General features: G+C 45.0%; 1 protein-coding gene across 6 annotated transcripts in view; it reads left to right on the top strand.

Annotated features, from left to right (window-relative positions):
• The window catches only part of TNS3 (tensin 3), a 251,867-nt gene that overhangs the window by 197,643 nt on the left and 34,588 nt on the right, over positions 1-19,636 (top strand). For all 6 annotated transcript variants that reach the window (XM_014965348.1, XM_014965349.1, XM_014965352.1 and 3 more), the window contains 3 exons: positions 152-330; positions 677-794; positions 894-977. In XM_014965348.1, coding sequence (XP_014820834.1) covers positions 152-330; positions 677-794; positions 894-977 — 381 coding nt within the window. The remainder of the gene's footprint in view (positions 1-151; positions 331-676; positions 795-893; positions 978-19,636) is intronic.

Here is a 19,636-nt window from a genome sequence, read left to right as displayed (position 1 = left end):
CCCCCCCTAACCTGTGTGGTTTTGTAAAGCAGTTAAAAACCCACGAGCCTTCTTGAACAGAATCAGTTCAGGCACAATAGTGAAGTTTGTTTTAACAGCTCTAACTGAAAAAAGAAAGAGTTTATTAATCAGTTTACCTTTTTGTTTTCAGCAACGGGCACGCAAGATAGTGATGCAGCAGGGGGAAGGATGAGAAAGTTAAGCGTTGGGCAGTATGACAATAACGTCTCTGGGCAGCCGGCGTATAACAGGTGTGGATGGATGATGTCTCCTCCTGCTGACCAGGCTGAAAGTCCAGGATCGCTGATTCCTGTAGGGGAGACCAAGGAGGTAAACAATGAAGAATTTTTTAAGATGTATTTATTGAAGTGAATGGCCAAAGTTCCGTGTTCGTGTTCCGTGCCCATAATCACAGGGAAGCAATGGGACAGTTGCATCGTGGCACTAAGAACAACGGATGACTGTATTTATATCAGAAATGCAATCTAGTGTTTAATGATGTCCTGCTCCCGTCCTCTCTGTGTGGTTGTGTGGTTTTGGTGTTCCAAGATCTCCTTGCTGTAACAGTGGATCAGATTATATGAAACCTACAATCTGATGAAAAATGCCCCACTGTGTTGTAGGGTTAAGTCAGAATTTTTTGCACTGTGATTTTGCTTTTTTGTGCCCTTTCTAGATGGCTGTTGCATGTTACCAAGATGAAATAGATGGGGGAATCTGCTCCCCGACAAAAAATGGAAATGAAGCTGTTGCATCCACACCAGCTTTTCCCCTGTCACCAGAGACACCCTATGGTAAGGAAATGCCTGTCTCTATTTATATATTTATTTTAATACCAGTATTAACATTTTAGCTGTTACTGAAGAGGAATTGTACTTTTTCTTCTCCCCTAGTGAAAACACCTCCACTATACCACCACTGCATTCCCTCCTGCCAAAAGATCAGCAGCCCTTCTGAGCTGTACAGAACCAGTCCTGGTAAGATACACCTACTTCTTAAATAACTGTATATGAAGGCAAGTAACACAACAGTGGTTATTCCTTTATAAATGGGATGTATACCTGGTGATTTTAGACATGTGCAAGTTGGAGAAATAGAATTTAGCAGTATTACTTTAATCCTATCAAAAAGAAGTAAGCAATGAAGCGATCCAAGAAAAATTTAATGCTGTTAATTGGGAGTCCTATCTTCATGTTCAGTATCTAAAATCAGTGTGGAGCAACTAGGCAGTTGTGTCCTGGCAGTATGAGAAAACGCAGTTCAGTGTTTTGAGGCTATTCTGCTCTTGTTCTCTGTATGTGCTTGCGTGGTTTCAATGATCTCTCTGCTGATATTTGACAGTATCAAAATAGTACTTTCAGGAGACTTGAGTTCCTTGTGATTTTCGGTAGGTTGTGTCTCCATCTGAGGAAAGAGGGATGATATAGAATCATAGAATTGCCCAGGCCGGAAGGGACCTCCAAAGGTCATCTAGTCCGACCCCCCCGCAGTCAGCAGGGACACCCCCAACTAGACCAGGTTGCCCAGGGCCTCATCGAGCCTCACCTTGAGTATCTCCAGGGATGGGGCCTCAACCACCTCCCTGGGCAACCTGTTCCAGTGCTCCACCACCCTCACAGTGAAGAACCCTCTCCTCATCTCCAGTCTAAATCTGTTCCCCTCCAGCTTGAAGCCATTGCCCCTCGTCCTGTCACTGCAGGCCTTTGCAAACAGGCTCTCCCCAGCCTTCCTGTAGGCCCCTTCAGGTACTGGAAGGCTGCTATTAGGTTTCCCCGGAGCCTTCTCTTCTCCAGGCTGAACAACCCCAGCTCCCTCAGCCTGTCCTCGTAGCAGAGGTGCTCCATCCCCCTGATCATCCTTGTGGCCCTCCTCTGGACCCTCTCCATCAGGTCCATGTCCTTCTTATATTGAGGGCTCCAGACCTGCACACAGTACTCCAGGTGAGGTCTCACCAGAGCAGAGTAAAGTGGCAGAATCCCCTCTCTGGACCTGCTGGCAACGCATCTTTTGATGCAGCCCAGGATGCGATTGGCCTTCTGGGCTGCAGCTGCCCACTGCCTGCTCGTGTCCAGCTTCTCCTCCACCAGCACCCCCAAGTCCCTTTCCTCAGGGCTGCTTTCCAATCCCTCACCCCCTAGTTTGTATTGGTGGTGAGGATTGTTCCGGCCCAGGTGCAGAACCTTGCATTTGCTCTTGTTGAACCTCATGAGGTTCACCTGGGCCCACCTCTCCAGCCTGTCCAGGTCCTTTTGGATGACATCCCGTCCCTCTGGTGTATCGACAACACCACACAGCTTGGTGTTGCCATCTTGCCAGGCAAGTGAAGCTGACAATAGAGCTTGGCAGTAGCTATGCTCAAGTCAAGGAGATCCTTAATGAAAAGAATGAACGTTCTGGTGGGTTTTTTGCCACAACACAGTTTGTAAATGTGCAAGCACAGAAAATAGTTGGTAGTAGATGATTACACAGTTAAAGATTTAATGTGATCTAGCTATGAATTTTATTAAGAAAGGGTTCTTCTTTGAGGCCTTAACTCTTTTCTGCTAAAAATAGCAGCAAAGTTAGTGTTAGCTGTCAGCTTCTCTCTGCAAAATTATTAAAAAAAGAAAAAAAGTTTTTTAAAAAAAAGTATTTCACATCACTGCATGAGAAAGTACTTACTTACTTAAATAATTTATTTAAAAAGTGAATAAAAATCACAGACTTTAATTTGAATTGTATGCAATAGAAGATGTTCAGGTGATGATTCTTGTGTATATGTAGTTTTATTGCTTAGGCTATGACTGTCTTATCAAGCAGGTTCTTGATAGTAGTTTCCTGTAAATTTGAGGGTGGATTTTGCTGCAATAGTTACAGCATTGTGTTTTTAACTTTGGGAAAAAACACCTTCCTGTTCATTTTGCTTCATTTGATAGTTACCAAAAGCAAATAACATGAAACATCAACACAGAATAAAATTATCTTTAGTAATAAAGCAATCTTCTACCCAGTTCAAGACATCTCTTTATGGTTCAGTTGCTGTGGCTTTGCTCTTTATACTCTCAACTCTTAAATAATTAGTAGTAGATGTCCTCCTGAGGGGCAGCTTCAGCAAATCAATTGCAGGTTGCTTAGGTTGAGTTACTCTGCTGAACACTTGGTTGTTAAATGGTTGCCATCACTGTTGCTGAGAGTTAGGACTCTCCCTGGAAAATTTTGTGGATTTCAGTGTATTTGTCTATTTTGTTGGTGATTCTCCAGCTTAATTCCAAATGCTGTCAACTCTCAAATGCTGGGTTTAGGTACTCAGTTAATGGGACACTGAAAATAATTACTCTAGTTCAGACCAAAGCAGGTAATTCTCCCTTTGAATGCCCCTTTAAAAATGATGCTTAAAGTGTACTGAATCTTACAGGTTAAGTGCTCAGCTCCCTGTGGCTTTGCTTTTAGCCACAAACATAATGTACTTTGACAAAGGTTAAAGGTGTGTGAGGTGGTCAGCTAGAAAACATGCAATAAACCATTAGCAAGCACCAAAAAGAAATGTCATTTAGCTCCCACCAGAGCACAGAAACTTCTATTGCCAAAGGCAGTATTAGAATCCCACTTTAAATATATATATATTTTTTTTTTTTCTCTTTTCCCTTTACTATTCTACTTTATTGCCTGTGTCTACAGTAAGTATCTAGTTACTGCATTTGCTTGCTTGTGCATCTTCCTGACTTTGGCAAAAAGTGAAAAAGATGTCTTCTCATTACTTTTGCTACCAATCTCTAATTCACAGCCAGAGCAAGAGAGTTGTGTTTCGTGTGCTGAACGAGGCCAGGGGTCTGAAGGGAACAGAAGTAGGTGTTGCTGTGGTTGATACTGCTCGAATACACATGGGACAAAGACGGCTCTAACAGTATGCACATTGCAAGAATTCTTGCAGCCTCAGTTTGTAGTACTTTCCTTTGCAGCCTTGCTCTTCTTTTGAATGCTTTCATGGCTTTTACTTTGGTAGAAGTTGGGAAATATACTGACTTCTGCAGATATTTTCAACAGATTGAGGCCTTTGGAGTCATAGACTCTGGAATCTTAATTTCTACTGTTAAGATATTGCCCCTTTTCTCTCAGTTAAGATCACCATTGAATTAAAAGTTGTTTTGTTCTGCATCTCAGCTTTGCTGCTTATCTGTGTTGCAAGTGAGTAGTGAGGAGTCTGTAACATCTGGCTACCAATTATCTAGATATATTACTGTCTTATTTCCGCTTCCTCGTAGAGAATAGCTATCAGTGTAGTTAGCACTGTCTCAAGGCAGAACTACTGTGGCTTTAGAAAACTGTAGAAGTATATATTTGAAAAGAACAATACATGGTTTTTTTGTATTCTGTATTCAAGAATTACAGTGACATCCAGTCTTTATATATACAAAATGATAAAATTATCTGTTCTTTTGCAAGTTATTCTTGTTGTAAACTGTGTACCTTACCCTGAATGGATCTAATTCTGATTCTTGAACTATTTATTGAAATGAAGGACACAATCTTCACTGAAGCCTGACAAAACCCCGTATAAAATGGTGCTCTATTAGCCCTAGAAATCTTAATTGTCTTTTACAGGTGAGACCACTTTGTTAGGGAAAGTCAGTCCAGTGGTGTTACGTACCTGTCTCCCTTTTGTCAGCTGTGCCCTACTTCCTCTTTCTCCCTACACATTTATTTATGATGCTGTGCCTGGGCCAGCTAGAAAGAGCAGGATTCTTTTCCAGAGCCCTATTCTTTCTGAGATGGGAGCAAGTTTAACCTCCCTCAGTGTGTGTTCAGGCCTGTGTCACTTGTGTTCCAGTGTCCTTGGCGCTGCTGCTCTAGTGGTCACTTGCTGCCTTGGGTTCATTGCCCTTTTCCTGACTTTACATAACTTGCAAGTGGTACAGCACCCACAGAGCTCATTCTGAATTATCTTTTGAAAGACACCTTGTTTCTTAAGATAAACTTGAGCAGTCTATAAATTGGCTAGTTTTATAAATACTCCACAAAAAAGTAGGCTCCAGATAGAGCCCAGATGCAGCTCTCGGTAACACCATAGCCCATGGGAGAGTCCCCACATCAGTGAAGGAACAGAAGCACTATTTTTAGGCTGTTTTGAGGCTTATAAAGGCTGTCTTGTCTCAGCCAGCGTACAGCTAATTGAAGTTCCTTTGTATATAGAAGTAACAAATAAAAACACAGCAGTCTCTTTGCCAGAGGACTGAACTCTGGCTAACCACCCCTGCCACTCCACCCCTCAGGCTGGATGTGAGGAGCTGCCCTGTCTTCAGCCCTGGCCAAAGCACAGACAGAGCTGCATTCACTAACAGGCACTGTCTTGGAGCAGAAGGCAGGGATCTGCGGAACAAGGGAAGATTGTCTATAATCCTTTATGCATGTACTGACAAAGACAAGACATGATGTCCTATTTTTCCATCTTTTCTGAGGTAAACTCGCGTAGTTCAAGCAGTGCGGATGGTGGAATGCTAGCCCTGCTGCAGGTGTGAGGAATCTCAGAGCCTTCAGGCATCTGTAGGGCCTTGCCTTCTCATACCCACCCCGGAGCTCAGCCCAGGCACTGTGCTCAAAGCTTGTGTTACGCATACAAGCTGCATCTTTTCTAAAAGTTGTCAAAAGGTCATCGTTTCTGCTGTCATGGAACTCTTCAAGACCAGACACTGGTGTATTTCCACTTTTTTTCCTCATACAGACTCTGTTTTCATCTGACAGAGACATAATCCTAAATTCCCCCAAGTGACTAACATAGGCTTACTCTGTCACACTGCTGAGTAGAGTGGCGGGTGTTTCATAAATCTCTTGGAACCCACGACCTAACAGGTATCCTCATTACTGCAGAATTCTATTACTGATTATAATTTTATATTGCTGTAATTTAGTACTGTTATTCCAGGATTGTCATTTATTCCAGTCACTGAGTTGTAAGGGGAGAGAAATATACTGCTTAATTGTACAATAAAAATAGTCAAGGTTCTGAACTGAAAACGCTTTCTGTGCGTCAGGAGGGTTAGTAGCACAGGGAATAAAAGCAATACTAATTTGTGAGAAGGAAAAATTCCCTGTTTAAGATGTGCAAAATCTTTCTTCATGGTATGAAAAGGTTGCATATAATATATATTTATAACTGCCTTGCTCTCATTCTCTTAAGTATTTATGTAAGGTATGGAACTTCTCCAGACCTGTGTTTATTTGCTTAGAACATCAGTTCATCCGCTTCAGTGGATGGATATCATAAACTCTGTCCTCCTGGAGACAAAGGTTCATTTTGGTTTATGCTGCTGTTGTGATTTTGGGTTTGGGGTTTTTTGGGTTGTCGTCTTTTGATACTTCTGTGGTTGGTTGGTTTGTTTGTTTTAAGCATTGAGGCTATTAATGAGCAATAAAAAATACAGGTAGAGACAAGAAATTTATGATGGTTACTACAATAGACAAGGACCATGTTATGTTTTTCATTGTCCTGCAATTGACCTTGACATATTTATCTCATGGCTAAATACAGTGCTCATCTCCATAATATTTTGTAGTGTAACAGCAGATGTGTCTCAGTTATGATAAAATACACCATGTACTAGTGCATATGAAGCCTCTATAGGCTTCAGGAGGAAGTAGGAAAGGACTTGGTTTTCCTCTTCAAATTGAACTTAATCAGATCTTCCAGAAAGAGCAAGTGGAATGCTGTAAAGTGTAGTCAGTAAATGTAGTTATAAATGTTCAAAGGCCAATTCTTGGCCATTATAAACACCGAAGTCAATATAAGGTGCTATGATCTGCATCGTGCCTTTTCTGGCTGGGTTGCTTTCACTGACACATTCAGCTCAGTAGAACTAACCTTCATACAAACTTTTTATTGCATGAAGTTTGGAGATGACTTGATGTATTTTCGAGTCTTTATTGTCACAGACCTCCTACCCTTTGCGACATGGATTATAATACAGTTCTTAATGTGCCTTTCAAATACATACATGGACATTCTGTATCTCGTCTGGCCTGCAGAGAAGGAAGCAGTGCTTACTATCAGTAGTTTCAGTCTGGTAATGCAACTTACAGCAAAGCTAATAACGTTGTGTCTTGTGTGCTGAATGGATTAATGATTTCATTTAGTTCACATCATCTGAATGGTGGAAAAGAAGTTGTAACAGAAGAACCAAAACTGAAACTGGAAATAGACTATGCCTACTTTTAGTGAGCAATATTAATCAAAAATGCTTATCATTTAAGTGTCTACAACTGAGCTGTTTGGTAATCAGCTTTAATTGAGCTTCCCCCTCTCCCCCCAGTTTGGCTAAGGTTTTTGTGGGATGTATTCTCCCAGTGCACACTGATTAACCTTTCAAAGCTTTATTGTCTGGCTTAGAGATATGAAATGAGTTAGAGATTCATCCATTTAGCTAATTAAATGTAGATTGGTTTTGTTTATAGCCATGTTATGTGTTTCTACGTAAAAATTCCCCAAATTTGTACATATTTTAGCCACTCATTAAAAATTCTAACATGTCATTGGTTCAGAGGAGTAAGGAATACAAATATTCCTTACTCAATATAAAATACCTCAGTACAAAAAGCTAGGGAGTGCCAAGTCCACGGAGGACCGCATGTGATGTAGAAGCAGTGGGACAATATAAATTTGGGTTTTTTTGGCTGATATGTTAAAGCTGAAAAAAGATGCCATTCTTGTTACTGAATTTTCATAAGAAACCTCGTTGTCTAAAGCATACTTTGTCTTGCATTGGTTCTTGGATACTGTAGTTTGATAAAATACTCTGGAATATGAGTATATTTTGGTTTGTAGCCAATCTTGCATCTGATCACAGAATCAAAAATTCATTAAATCTGGTGCTTACGTCAAAACCACTGTATTTCATGGTAAAATGTTACTATGGCGTCATGAGCTAAACTTCTGCAAGCGATGAGGTTTGTTGTGACCTACAGGTTGAACATCACGTTGAATGAGACAAATTCATGTGCTACAGATAGTCATGGAAAATACATTGACTTTGAGTGCAAGCAGAATGCATAATCGAGTACACATACACGTAATGCCATGTGCAGCTCCTCTATAGTCCTGCAGAATTAAAAAAAAAAAAAAAAAGGGGCCTAGATGCTTCAGCCATTACATTGAAGAGATGGTAAGTGAAGTTCGTCACTGCCTCCTCTTGGTTTTCATTTGGACAGAAACACTGTGATTGCAAATCAGAATGAGCTGTAAGCTGTGTCCTGCCCTGTTAAAATTGTGTTGGAGAATTAATTTGAGTATATACTGGTTTGGAAAGACTTTCTGGTTTATACTGTGTATTTCACCTTCTGTGAAAGTATTCACACTGCTCTTTTTTTTTCTATTTTACTGGCTGACTTTTCATTCCATGGAGGGAAAGCGCTAATTGATAAGCAAATATGAGAACTAAGGCTGTCCCTCTAAAAAGGGAAAGTCAGTAGCCCTCTCAGAGGCAGTTGGCCCTGTCTGCATTTCCATTTGAACCAAGGCACTGCTGAAAAGTTACATAAAGTCTTCTGCCTAAAATAGCAAATGCGAATTAACCTTTCTCAGAAGGAAATGAGTATCCAAGTCGTGGGGACCCTAAACGCAGAAACAAGTTCCCCACTTTCTCACCCACTCATTTTGTCCTCAAGTGAAATGTTGAACTGTGTTGTAGAAATGGTAGGTCTTGTGACAAAAAGGCTACAGGAACTCATATGTACTAAAGTTTTTAGCTAAGGACATCTTTAAAGTCTCTTGCATGTTGTAAGTCTTCAATCAATGGAAGCTTCACGGGGCTGACTGCTCCATGATCCTACCATTAAAGCAAATAACTGGTGATAGGTTCTCCTCCAAGACCTACCCAGTAGATTCATCCCTTATTTGGGGCATCTCACTTTAATTCAGTCAGTCTGCTATTTGTTTGGCCTTGACTCACTTTTTATAATACTAAATCTAAAATGAAACAACTGTCTTTTTTCAAAAGGAGTTATTAACTGAGAAAAAGCTGGAACCAGAGAAAACAACACCTACGTGCTTGGAAACACAGTCCACTAGAGATTCTCTACACCGCGTATATCTCGGCAGTTGACAGCCACACAATAGTAAGGCTTGGTTCCTCCTTCAAACCCCGCATTTCAGATGCTCCCAAGCTCTTCAGACCGTGTCTGGCCATCAGTGGCCTTGAGTGCCCCACATGGCTCTGCTGTGCTGCAGCAGTGGAAGCACCTCCCACCAAAGTAAGGCTAGTGGATGTTCAGGACAGATGCTTTTCAACAGATGGGTCACAGGCACAGAAGTTACTCGCAGTGTGTGACAGAACCACAAACCTTGTGGCATTTTTTCAACAAATTATAAAGCATACTATTTCTGCGTGATTTTCCTGCCTAACAAAACATCTGAGGGGGAAGAATCATAGAATCATAGAATCATTGAGGTTGGAAGAGACCCTTGGGATCATCGAGTCCAACCATCTACCCTACTCTACAAAGTCCTCCCCTACACCATGTCCCTCAGCACTGCATCTAAACGGCCCTTAAACACAGCCAGGGATGGTGACTCCACCCCCTCCCTGGGCAGCCTGTTCCAATGCCCGACCACTCTTTGGGTGAAAAATTCCTTCCTAATGTTCAATCTAAACCTCCCCTGTTGGAGCTTGAAGCCGTTCCCTCTCGTTCTATTGTTAATTACCTGTGAGAAGAGACCAGCACCAACCTCTCTACAGTGTCCTTTCAAGTAGTTGTAGAGAGTGATGAGGTCTCCCCTCAGCCTCCTCTTCCTCATACTGAACAGCCCCAGCTCCTTCAGTCGCTCTTCATATGATTTGTCTTCTAGGCCCTTCACTAGTTTCGTTGCCCTCCTCTGCACTCGCTCCAGCACCTCCAGATCTCTCTTGTATTGAGGTGCCCAAAACTGGACACAACACTCGAGGTGTGGCCTCACCAGTGCCGAGTACAGGGGCACAATCACCTCCCTACTTCTGCTGGTCACACTATTTTTGATACAAGCCAGGATGCCATTGGCTTTCTTGGCCACCTGGGCACACGCCGGCTCATATTCAGCCGCTTGTCAATTAGAACCCCCAGGTCTCTTTCTGCCAGGCAGCTCCAGCCACACTTCCCCCAGCCTGTAGCGCTGCAGGGGGTTGACCCCATGCATGGGGAAGACCCAAGAACATAAGGGAAATTGCAGCAGTGGGACCTGAGCTTTGTGCGTTTTGTCTAATGCATTTATATGATTAAATGCTTCAGTGGTGACTGCAAAATAAAGAAGAGATAGACCAATGAACCCTCGTAATTTGAATTAGCTGTTAGAAATGTGGGCAATTTGAGGACTTACCACCATTTCAAAATGACACAGACCAAAGCTTGTGAGTTGTATAAAAAGCTGTGTTGCGTTAATCTCTGTTCATTGTGCATTGTCAGCATTACCAACTGAAGCACACAGATACACTGCTAAGAAATATACTAAATATACATATGAGTTACAGTAACAGCTTGGAAAAAATAAGTGGCCCACCATTTTTTGACATTTCAGAAAGTGAATTAAAACCAGTATGCTGGTAAAGGGGACAGGAGCAGAAGTAGTGTTCTCCTCCGTCATTCCAGTCACAGTGAAAGATGAGGGAGTCAACGAGAAGAGCCAGCAGACCAATACTTGGTGCTGAGCCTGGTGTCAGCAGCAGGACTTTGGTTTTTTTGATCACAGGATGGTTTACATGCTACCAGGTCTGCTGGAGATGGATGGGGTACACCTGTCTCGAAGAAGTGGGAAAAGGGCTTTAAACTAGATTTGAAAGGAGGAAAGGAATGAAGCCAGGTTTTTAGACGTGAGCCTGGGAGTGGTGCACCACTGTCTGTGGGATGGGATGCTGGTGAGGTCCCTTGGTCTGCTGACTCAGTGGAAGCAGGAGATGGAGGTCCATGCAGCAGCAGAGATGCAAGGTTCAATGATGGGTTAGAAACTATGGCTTTGCCTGGGAACGGACAGATAGGAGTTAAGGCTTCTGCCAGAAAAAGGTGGTGGGATCAATAGCCCAGCTGAAGTGCTTCTACACTGAAGCACACAGCATGGGCAACAGAGAGGAGGAGCTGGAAGCCACTGTGCAGCATAAAAACTGATGTATCTGCCGTCATGGAAACATGGTGGGATGGGTCGCGTGACTGGAGTGCTGCATTAGCCAGCTACAAACTCCTCAGAAGGGACAGGCAAGGAAGGAGAGGAGGTGAGGTAACTCTGTGTGTTTGGAATTTTATGTCAAGAACTCAATGATGGAGACAACAGGCTTAAGTGTTTATGGGTAAGAATCAGGGGGAGGGCCAGCAAGGCTGATGTCATGGTGGGAGTCTGTTACAGACCGCCCAACCAGGATGTAGAAGTAGATGAAATATTCTACAAGCAGCTGGGAGAAATCTCAAAATCACTAGTGCTTGTCCTGGTGGGAGACTTCAACCTACCAGGTATCAGCTGGGCATACAGTACAGCTGAGGAGGAACAGTCTGGGAGGTTCCTGGAGTGTGTTGGGGATACCTCCCTGACACAGCTGGTGAGGGAGCCGATGAAGGAAGGAGCCCTGCTGGACCTGCTGTTTGTGTACAGAGAAGGACTTGGGGATGTGACGGTGGGAGGCCGTCTTGGGCACAGTGATCATGAGATGATAGAATTTTTGATTCTTAGAGAAGCAAGGAGGGGGTTCAGCAGAACTGCCGCCGTGGACTTCCAGAGGGCAGACTTTGGTCTTCTCAGGAGCCTGCTTGACAGAGTCCCTTGGGAGGCAGCCCTGAAGAGCAAAGGTGTCCAGGAAGGCTCGATGTTTTTCACAATGGAAGTCTGTTGTGGTTTGGCCTCAGACGGCAACAAGGAACCCCATGGCAGCCATGCTGTCTCAAGTCCCCCCCCACGGCTGTGAGGGGAGAATGGGAAGAAAACGGCAAAACTCGTGGGTTGGGACAAAGGCAGTTTCACAGAACAGCAAAGGGAACAAGAAAACAGTAACAGTAACACAGATAGAGGAATATACAATCACAATTACCATACCACCACTCGCCCGCACCCCAGGACAACCAACTGCGGCTTCCCCCACTTCCCTCCCCCAGCAGCTCCTGGGGGCTCCCATGGGATGGGGACACCTCTGTCCCTGCTGGAGCCTGGGGAGAATTAACCCTATCCCCACCAGAACCTAGATAAAGTCTTAAAGGCACCAGAAGATGAGCCTTTGGGGTGGGAAGGACCAGCCTGGCTGAGCAGAGAGACATGGTTACAACTCAGAGGAAAAAGGAGAGTTTATGGCCTTTGGAAGAAGACTACAACGATGTTGTAAGGCTATGTAGAGAGAGAATTCCAAGGGCCAAAGCCCAACTAGAACTTAGCCTAGCTTTGGATATTACAAACAATAAAAAGAGTTTCTATAAATATATTAGTAACAAAAGGGGGACTAAGGAGAATCTCCATCCTTTAACAACAGAAGGCAGTAACGTTGACAAAGGATGAGGAGAAGGCTGAGGTACTTAATGCCTTCTTTGCCTCAGTCTTTAGTAGCGTTGGTTGTATTGGGACTAGTGCTGTTTAACATCTTCATCGGAGTCATGGACAGTGGGATAGAGAGCACCCACAGGAAGTTTGATGATGACAGCAAGCTGTGTGGTAGAGTCGACACACTGGAGGGAAGGGATGCCATCCAGAGGGACCAGGACAGACTGGAGAGGTAGGCCCCTGCAAAACTCATGAAGTTCAACCAAGCCAAGTGCAAGGTCCTGCACCTGGGACGTGGCAATTCCAGGAACAAAGCCAGATTGGTTGGAGAATGGCTGTAGAGCAGCCCTGAGGAGAAGGACTTGGGGGTGTTGGTGGATGAGAAGCTCAACATGAGCCGGCAGTGAGCGCTGGCAGCCCAGAAAGCCAACCCCATCCTGAGGGTCATCAAAATTAGTGTGGCCAGCAGGTCACGGGAGGTGATTCTTCCCCTCTGCTCTGCGCTCGTGAGACCCCACCTGGAGCTCTGTGTCCAGCTCTGGAGTCCTCAGCACAGGAAGGACATGGATCTGTTGGAAAGGGTCCAGCAGAGGGCCATGAAGATGATCAGAGGATGGAGCACCTCTGCTGTGAGGACAGGCTGAGAGAGCTGGGGTTGTTAGCCTGGAGAAGGGAAGACTCCAGGGAGACCTTAGAGCAGCCTTCCAGTATCTGAAGGGGGTACAGGAGAGATGGGGAGGGACTCTTTGTCAGGGAGTGTAGCAATAGGAGTGATGGTTTTAAATTGAAAGAGGGGAAATGTAGATATTAGGAAGGAGTTCTTACTGTGAGGGTGGTGAGACCCTGGCCCAGGTTGCCCAGGGAAGCTGTGGCTGTCCCATCCCTGGAGGGGTTCAAGGCCAGGCTGGATGGGGCTTGGAGCAACCTGGTCTGGTGGGAGGTGTCCCTGCCCAGGGCAGGGGGTTGGAACTCGATGATCTTTTAGGTCCTTTCCAACCCAAACCATTTTAGGATTCTATGATTATGTTTGAAAAAGAAAACAAAGTTTAAGAAAACATTAGGGGAAAAAAAAGAGAATTTTGAATATGTTCAAAATACAGTATCTGCATGAGATATTTGTTCTAGAAATTTCATTCCGATTTGTATTTGCTCTGTCAGGGAGAATACTGTGCAAACAGTCTGTTTAGATCATTGCTGAGCACCAGAGTTGAGCTTACCATGTACTCATGGACTAAGAGACTTAGATATCTGCATGTCAAAGAACTGTTTTGGACATCATAGAAGAAAACAATGCATTTTGGAAAATCCAGGTTGAGTTACTCTGAGAGGAAAAGCAGGTTAGAAAAGCCCCGTGGAGTCACCAGAAGAGTATACTGAAGCAAGGGAGTGTTAGCACTGACAGTGGTGGCTCTGGCCCTCTGCAGCCTGAGGAATCCTGCTCCTCCTCCCTCTGTCCAGTCTGAGGGACAGCTCGGGGCTGGGAGTTCAGAGTTCATCGGTATCAGCACTGCAAACAATGAAATAAATCCTGGGCTTTCAATGCAGTGACATTCTTTGTGATCACTCGGGTCTTGACAGGTCTGTACAGTTGTGCTGTTAAAGCCAGTGGCATTTACAAGTGTGATTATCTCCCCCATTTCCCACCGGCTGAACCTAAATCTTCGGCATTTTCTAAATCTCGTTTAGAAGGAGGAGGAGCTTTTTCCATGCAAATCTAATAGGCAGTTAGAGTATCCGTGTGTCCTGGGAGACGTGCATGACTATCAGCAGGACTTGAACCAGGCATTCCTACAGGAGTCTGGAAACTATGATGCTTTTGAGCCAAAATTTATTTTTGGCTTAGTTGGTTCCCATTACTATTTAATACAAGTTAGAATATTGGTAGAGTAGGCTTCTCACAGGAGGAAAGCTTGGATTCAGATCCATGGCTTGATTTAGAGGAGGTCCTCTGAATAGGATAAAGGACTAACTGTACTAGACTACCTAAAGTCTGCCAGTGTGAAACTCATATAAAAATATTCCTTTGGTCTGGAATTGTTGGCTTTCAACAGTAGCATAAAACCTCCTGTGTGCAGTGTTTATTACCTAGCCTTAGGTGACCAGTGGACACGGCTCTTCCGAAACTCTCCCATCTCTTACGTGGCAAATGCAGGCTTGTGCCCAGGGGCTTTGAATTCCACTCATCAGCAGGACATCTGAAAGTTTTAATTGCGCAGTCTGCAGCTTACATCCTTGCTGTAGCTCTAGTCCAAAGCCATTTTCTCTTAAGAGAAAGCAGTATCATTATCTGGTATGTATGTATTTATTTGTCTTTGCTGTCCAAGATAACTGACTGTATCTGGAATATGCATCTATTAGCTGAAAAGATGAGGGCATTTCCAAAGGTGCAGAACACAGGTTGTTGTCATCTTCACTGGTGTGTATGAGAGCTCATAATTTCTAAAATTCATGTCTAAAACAAACAGTCTAATGCTGAAGTTCTAAATGCCAAAAAAATGTTGTTTACATAATCAAATTATTGCACAGGAAAAAATGTGTTTATCCAACATTCAGTGTTGTAACCTTCAACCACAGTCTTAAAGCAGATGTGCCTATTTAGTTAAACTTGGAATACACCCTGATAATACACGGGTGAGGGAGGTGGGTTTTTTTCATTTTTATTTTCTTCCAGTCCAAGAACCAGTGAAAAATTGATTACATGAGAGGTTTCCAAAGCACTAAGCTTTAAAGAATCTGGTTTCTATTTTCCCCTTCCAGTGGGAAAAAGTGATGCATTTCCCCATGTAATTCTGTCATTCGACCAATAACTATCTGTGTGTCTGTTCATTGAAGTATATATGAATAATATCTCACACATATATAAAAAAGAGAAGAATCTGAAGCTGAGAAGTCCACCCCTATTTTTTGCGTGCTTTGAAGATGTAAGAGAGAAGCCATTGGCAGAATGGTCTGTGGAAGAAATAAAGCTTGCAATTAGTTTACCAGTACTCATCTCTATAATCAAGCCAATTCGTATATTTTAAAGCTATCAAAAGGGTTAAGTACACGCATTCAAAGCATGTTCCTCTTCAAAATTTGAAAGCAATTGCGTAATTCATTACAGGAAAGCTTTAAATGGTCATATTTGTTTCTGTCCATATCAAGTAATTTCCTACAGTGCTCCTTGCAGATAATCTGGTGCCCTGGGACGCTGGAGAACAATCCGAGGCGGAAACGTGCTGCCCGTTGCGGCCCCGCCGCCTTTCCATCCATCTTCCTGACTGGGAATAAAACCAGCCGGGAACAATGGCAGGGAGATGCTGGGCTCGGCGGGAGCCCTGCACCTGGGCTCTGGGGAGAGAGGCGCGGGGAAGCCAGTCAGACTTTATCCGGAGCTCGGATGCTAAATGTATTGGAGAGTATTGAGCCGGTTTGGCATCCCAGAGCAGTTGGGCTTCGATCCACGTGAAAAAGGACTTATCTGCAGTTTCTCGGTTTCGTGTCCTGCATCTCTCTGACAGAAACAAATCTGTGGGGTGGAGTGAAGGAGGGGAGGGGGGGGAATCTGGGTGTCCCCCGAAAAAAAACCAAACACCCCAAACCAGCGCCACCGCCCCAAAGCCCAGGCGGGACGGCCGGTGGCTCGGGGGCAGAGCTGCGCGGAGCGGGGCGGAGGGTGCGCTGCCGGGGCCGGGCGGGGAGAGCGAACAGCGCGGTGGCGGTGAGGTGGAGTCAGCGGAGCGGGGCCGCGCCGCACGGGGAGGCAGCGGCCGGCGGCAGAGCCGGCCCGACGGCCGCCGGGGGGACGGAGTGAGCCGCGGGAGGGCGGGAGCCTGCTCTTCTGCGGCCACCGACCCCGCCATCCTCGTCGCCGTGAGTCTGTCCCGCCGGGGGCGGAGCGGGTGGCGTCGTGGCCGGCAGATGCGGGCAGCGGCCTCTCCCCAGGCTCTGCCCGCGGGGCTCCCGCAGCCGCCCGGCGGGAGGGAACAAAGGCCTGGCGCGGCCTGCGCTCCGTGAGGGGCCTCTGTCGTGATGGCTTCCGTGGGTAGGTGCTTGCTTTCCTCCCCCTCCCTCTTGTTTTTGTGCGTTTTCCTCGGTCCGAGGACTCGCTCTGCGCGGCTGGGGTCTCGCCGCCGTCCCGCCGCCGCGCAGGGGCCGGGGATGGGGTGGGCGCCCCTCTGAGCGCCGCTGAGGCGGGGGAGGAGCCGCTCCGGCAGAGCGGGGCGCGGGGTGCGGGGCCGTGCGGGGTGCCGCCGTGTCCCTTGCAGGCTCTGAAGGAAAGCCGCGGCGGGAAGAGCTGTGCCCGGTGCGGTTCTGAGGCAGCCTCGGGAGCCCGCGGAGCACGGGAAGGGCTTGGCGGGGCAGGAGCCGTGTGGGTGCCGGCGGGCGCGGGGCCGGGGCCCTGGGCTGTGCGGGGTGTCCTCCTGCCGGGGGAGGCTCCCCGTCCGCTGCGGGGGTGGGCTGAGGTGTGGGGGCTGCCTGGAACACGGAGAATTGCTGACTGCCTACAAAAACTTAGTTCAGGCTGATTCTTTTTCCTCCCCCGGGGAGTTCCCAGCAGTGTTTCGGCAGCATTAACTTTCCTTTCAAAAGCATGAAAAATGAACTGACTTTGTGAACGTCAGCCTTTCCTGAACGAGGAGTATCGCATAGTTTTCCTGCTTTCTTGCTTAATGAGAAAAACACCATATTTTGCCACGAGCGCTGGCAGAGCAATTCTTCTAATTCAGGCAGTACGTGTAAAATACTCTCACTTTCTTACTCCGGATCTGAATTTTCCATCAAAATATAATACGGTTTTAGAGCAGCCAACTGTTATACGTTATGATGTGTAGGATGCACCATAATACTTTTCAAGAGTCTGATTCTTAATGGCCCTAATGCAAACAATTTTTCTACTCAGCCAGTAACAGCAGATGCTTGTTGTAATAACTGCAGCCCTAAAAGGAGAGTTACTGAATTACAGTTCCTAAGAGACAGACCCAGAAAACACCTAATAGCTTCAGTTCTTAGTCCTGTTACACAGTACTGAACAGACTGAAGATCAACTGAACCAAGTTTGGGTTTACCTGTTTCAATTCCAGATTATTAGAAGCAGCTTCTGAAAAATCAGTTCCTTTTCTGATTCTAAAATTGAAGTGGTTTAGGTATACTACTTCAAAAAGCAGCACTCACTTTTGGTGTTCTGGCCGTAATGAGCTGGCTTCAGCCATTTGTTCCTGGCAAGGGGCTCCAGGTTGAAGTGGGTCACGTTTAGGCAGAATTTTTCTGACAGTAGAAGAGCAGGAACAAAGTGAAACTTCTGGTAGAAGGTGCAAACATCAGCTTGATTCCTGTCATTTGCACTCCCCGGACATCAGAAGCCGCATACTCCTACCTCTCTGCTGCCTGTTGGCACCCTGTCATTTGCACTCCCCGGACATCAGAAGCTGCATGCTCCTACCTCTCTGCTGCCACTGGGAACTGGACTGAGACAGGAAAAGGGGAGTTCAAACTCCCTCTTACCCTCTTTTGTTTTTTGCTTTAGGAAGAGTAGATAGGATCATACCACAAAATTGAGAATGTCACTCATGGGTCTTGGTGCTTGCTTTCCAGGAATGCCAGAAAGCCAGCCGCACCCCACGCTGTCCCTTCGGCGGTCCCTGGGTGCAGGCTGCGGTTTGCTCTGCCCACATCCACCCCCGTGCCGTGGGTCTGGTGGGAGACCTGAGTTACATTCTTCTGTTGGGCACAGGCAGGCCAGCATCTCCCACATCTTAAGCAATTTTTAATTTCTAACAGGCTTTGGAGCGCAGGGCACCTTGAAAGGTGCTTGGTCTTTCAGGGCATTCTGCCTGAAAAAGTATTACTCTTCGTTTTGAAGGCACCAGTCAGTACACTTCTGATTCCTGGTGGTTTTTTCCCCTCTAAGACTATTGCAGTTTAATTTTACAATCTAATTAAAACTGTTGTATTCAGCAATGTGAACATTTGAAACTGCATTATGTGATAAACCACGATAAAAATGGAATTGGCTCTCTCTAAAGCCACTTAATTTGCTGTGAAAACTTACCGTGGGCTTGTTAATAATTATATTCTAATTGTTTTGTTGGATTTGGTTTTGTTCATCACTGAATGATCTGCTGTACTTAAAGGCAGAACAGTAGTGCTCTTGTTTATGCATTATGAACTGACAGTGGCTCTCTCCTCAAGAGTGTTTTACTAAATGTTGTATTTTATGTTTGCATGTGACCTGGTTGGCTTGAGGAAATGCCTCCACAGCTGATTTGCATTTCTAAGACAGCAAATCTATGCTTAAAGTTAACGGCAGAGCATCTGCAAGAACTTTCAAAATACATGAGAAGACATGTGCAACTGATGGCCTTAGTCCCTTTTTTTTTTTTTTCCTGGTATTATTTAGGAAAATGAATTAATATAGGAAAGTCCTGCAGAAAGACATGATAAGAATTTGACAGCTTCAAAGATGCTGTGTTACAAATTCAGCAAATATAAGTTGTTTGTATTTTGGTATTTTTGAATGAACGTATGATACCAGGCGTCTGTAAGACAGTCTGAGGGTCTGTCCACAGAACAGCTATTTCCTCAGTAGAAGAAGCAGCTGGATAGTAAGATCTTCAGAGCTGAGACTGTGGGTGGAGGAAAGTGGTGTAGGACAAATCATCCTTTTGATGCTTATCCCAGATTTGCAGCCCTCTTTAGGTATAAGGCACAAAATAGATATTTTTTTGTTGTTGTTGTTCTAAATACATTTGAAATGTTCCCAAAACACAGTGATCACATTCTAAATGCGCACAATAAAGAATCACATGAAGTTAGAAGCCTTCCATACTGCAGCGTAGCTCAGCTTTGATTACTAGCAGCTCGGGTACTAGTTGTTAAATGTGTTATTTCTTCCACCAAAGAAATGCCTCTGAGACGTCTGAGGCGGCCTTTAACACCTCTCCAGGTATGCTGGTTTATTCCCAGGTTGTCAGGTGCCACGTTGTTGTGTTTTATGTAGGAGCCGAGCTCGTAATAACGTTGAGATCTTTCTCAGTACTGTTTAATGAAGCAATTGATGCTGACCTTTCCAGGGCAGAGAGGTGAGTGTGTGGATGCTAGAGCCACCATAGCTCCTTCAGGTTCAGCCCCACTGATTTGGTTACTTCCCAAGAGAGTTGATCCACTCAAACAGGCATTAGCAAAATCTCCAAGCAATAGTAACTT

Source organism: Calidris pugnax, unplaced genomic scaffold (genome assembly GCF_001431845.1).
Source record: "Calidris pugnax isolate Ruff unplaced genomic scaffold, ASM143184v1 scaffold41, whole genome shotgun sequence".
Classification (NCBI taxonomy): domain Eukaryota; kingdom Metazoa; phylum Chordata; class Aves; order Charadriiformes; family Scolopacidae; genus Calidris; species Calidris pugnax.
The sequence above is the reverse complement of the archived record's forward strand: the minus strand, read 5'-3'. Positions and strand labels throughout refer to the sequence as shown.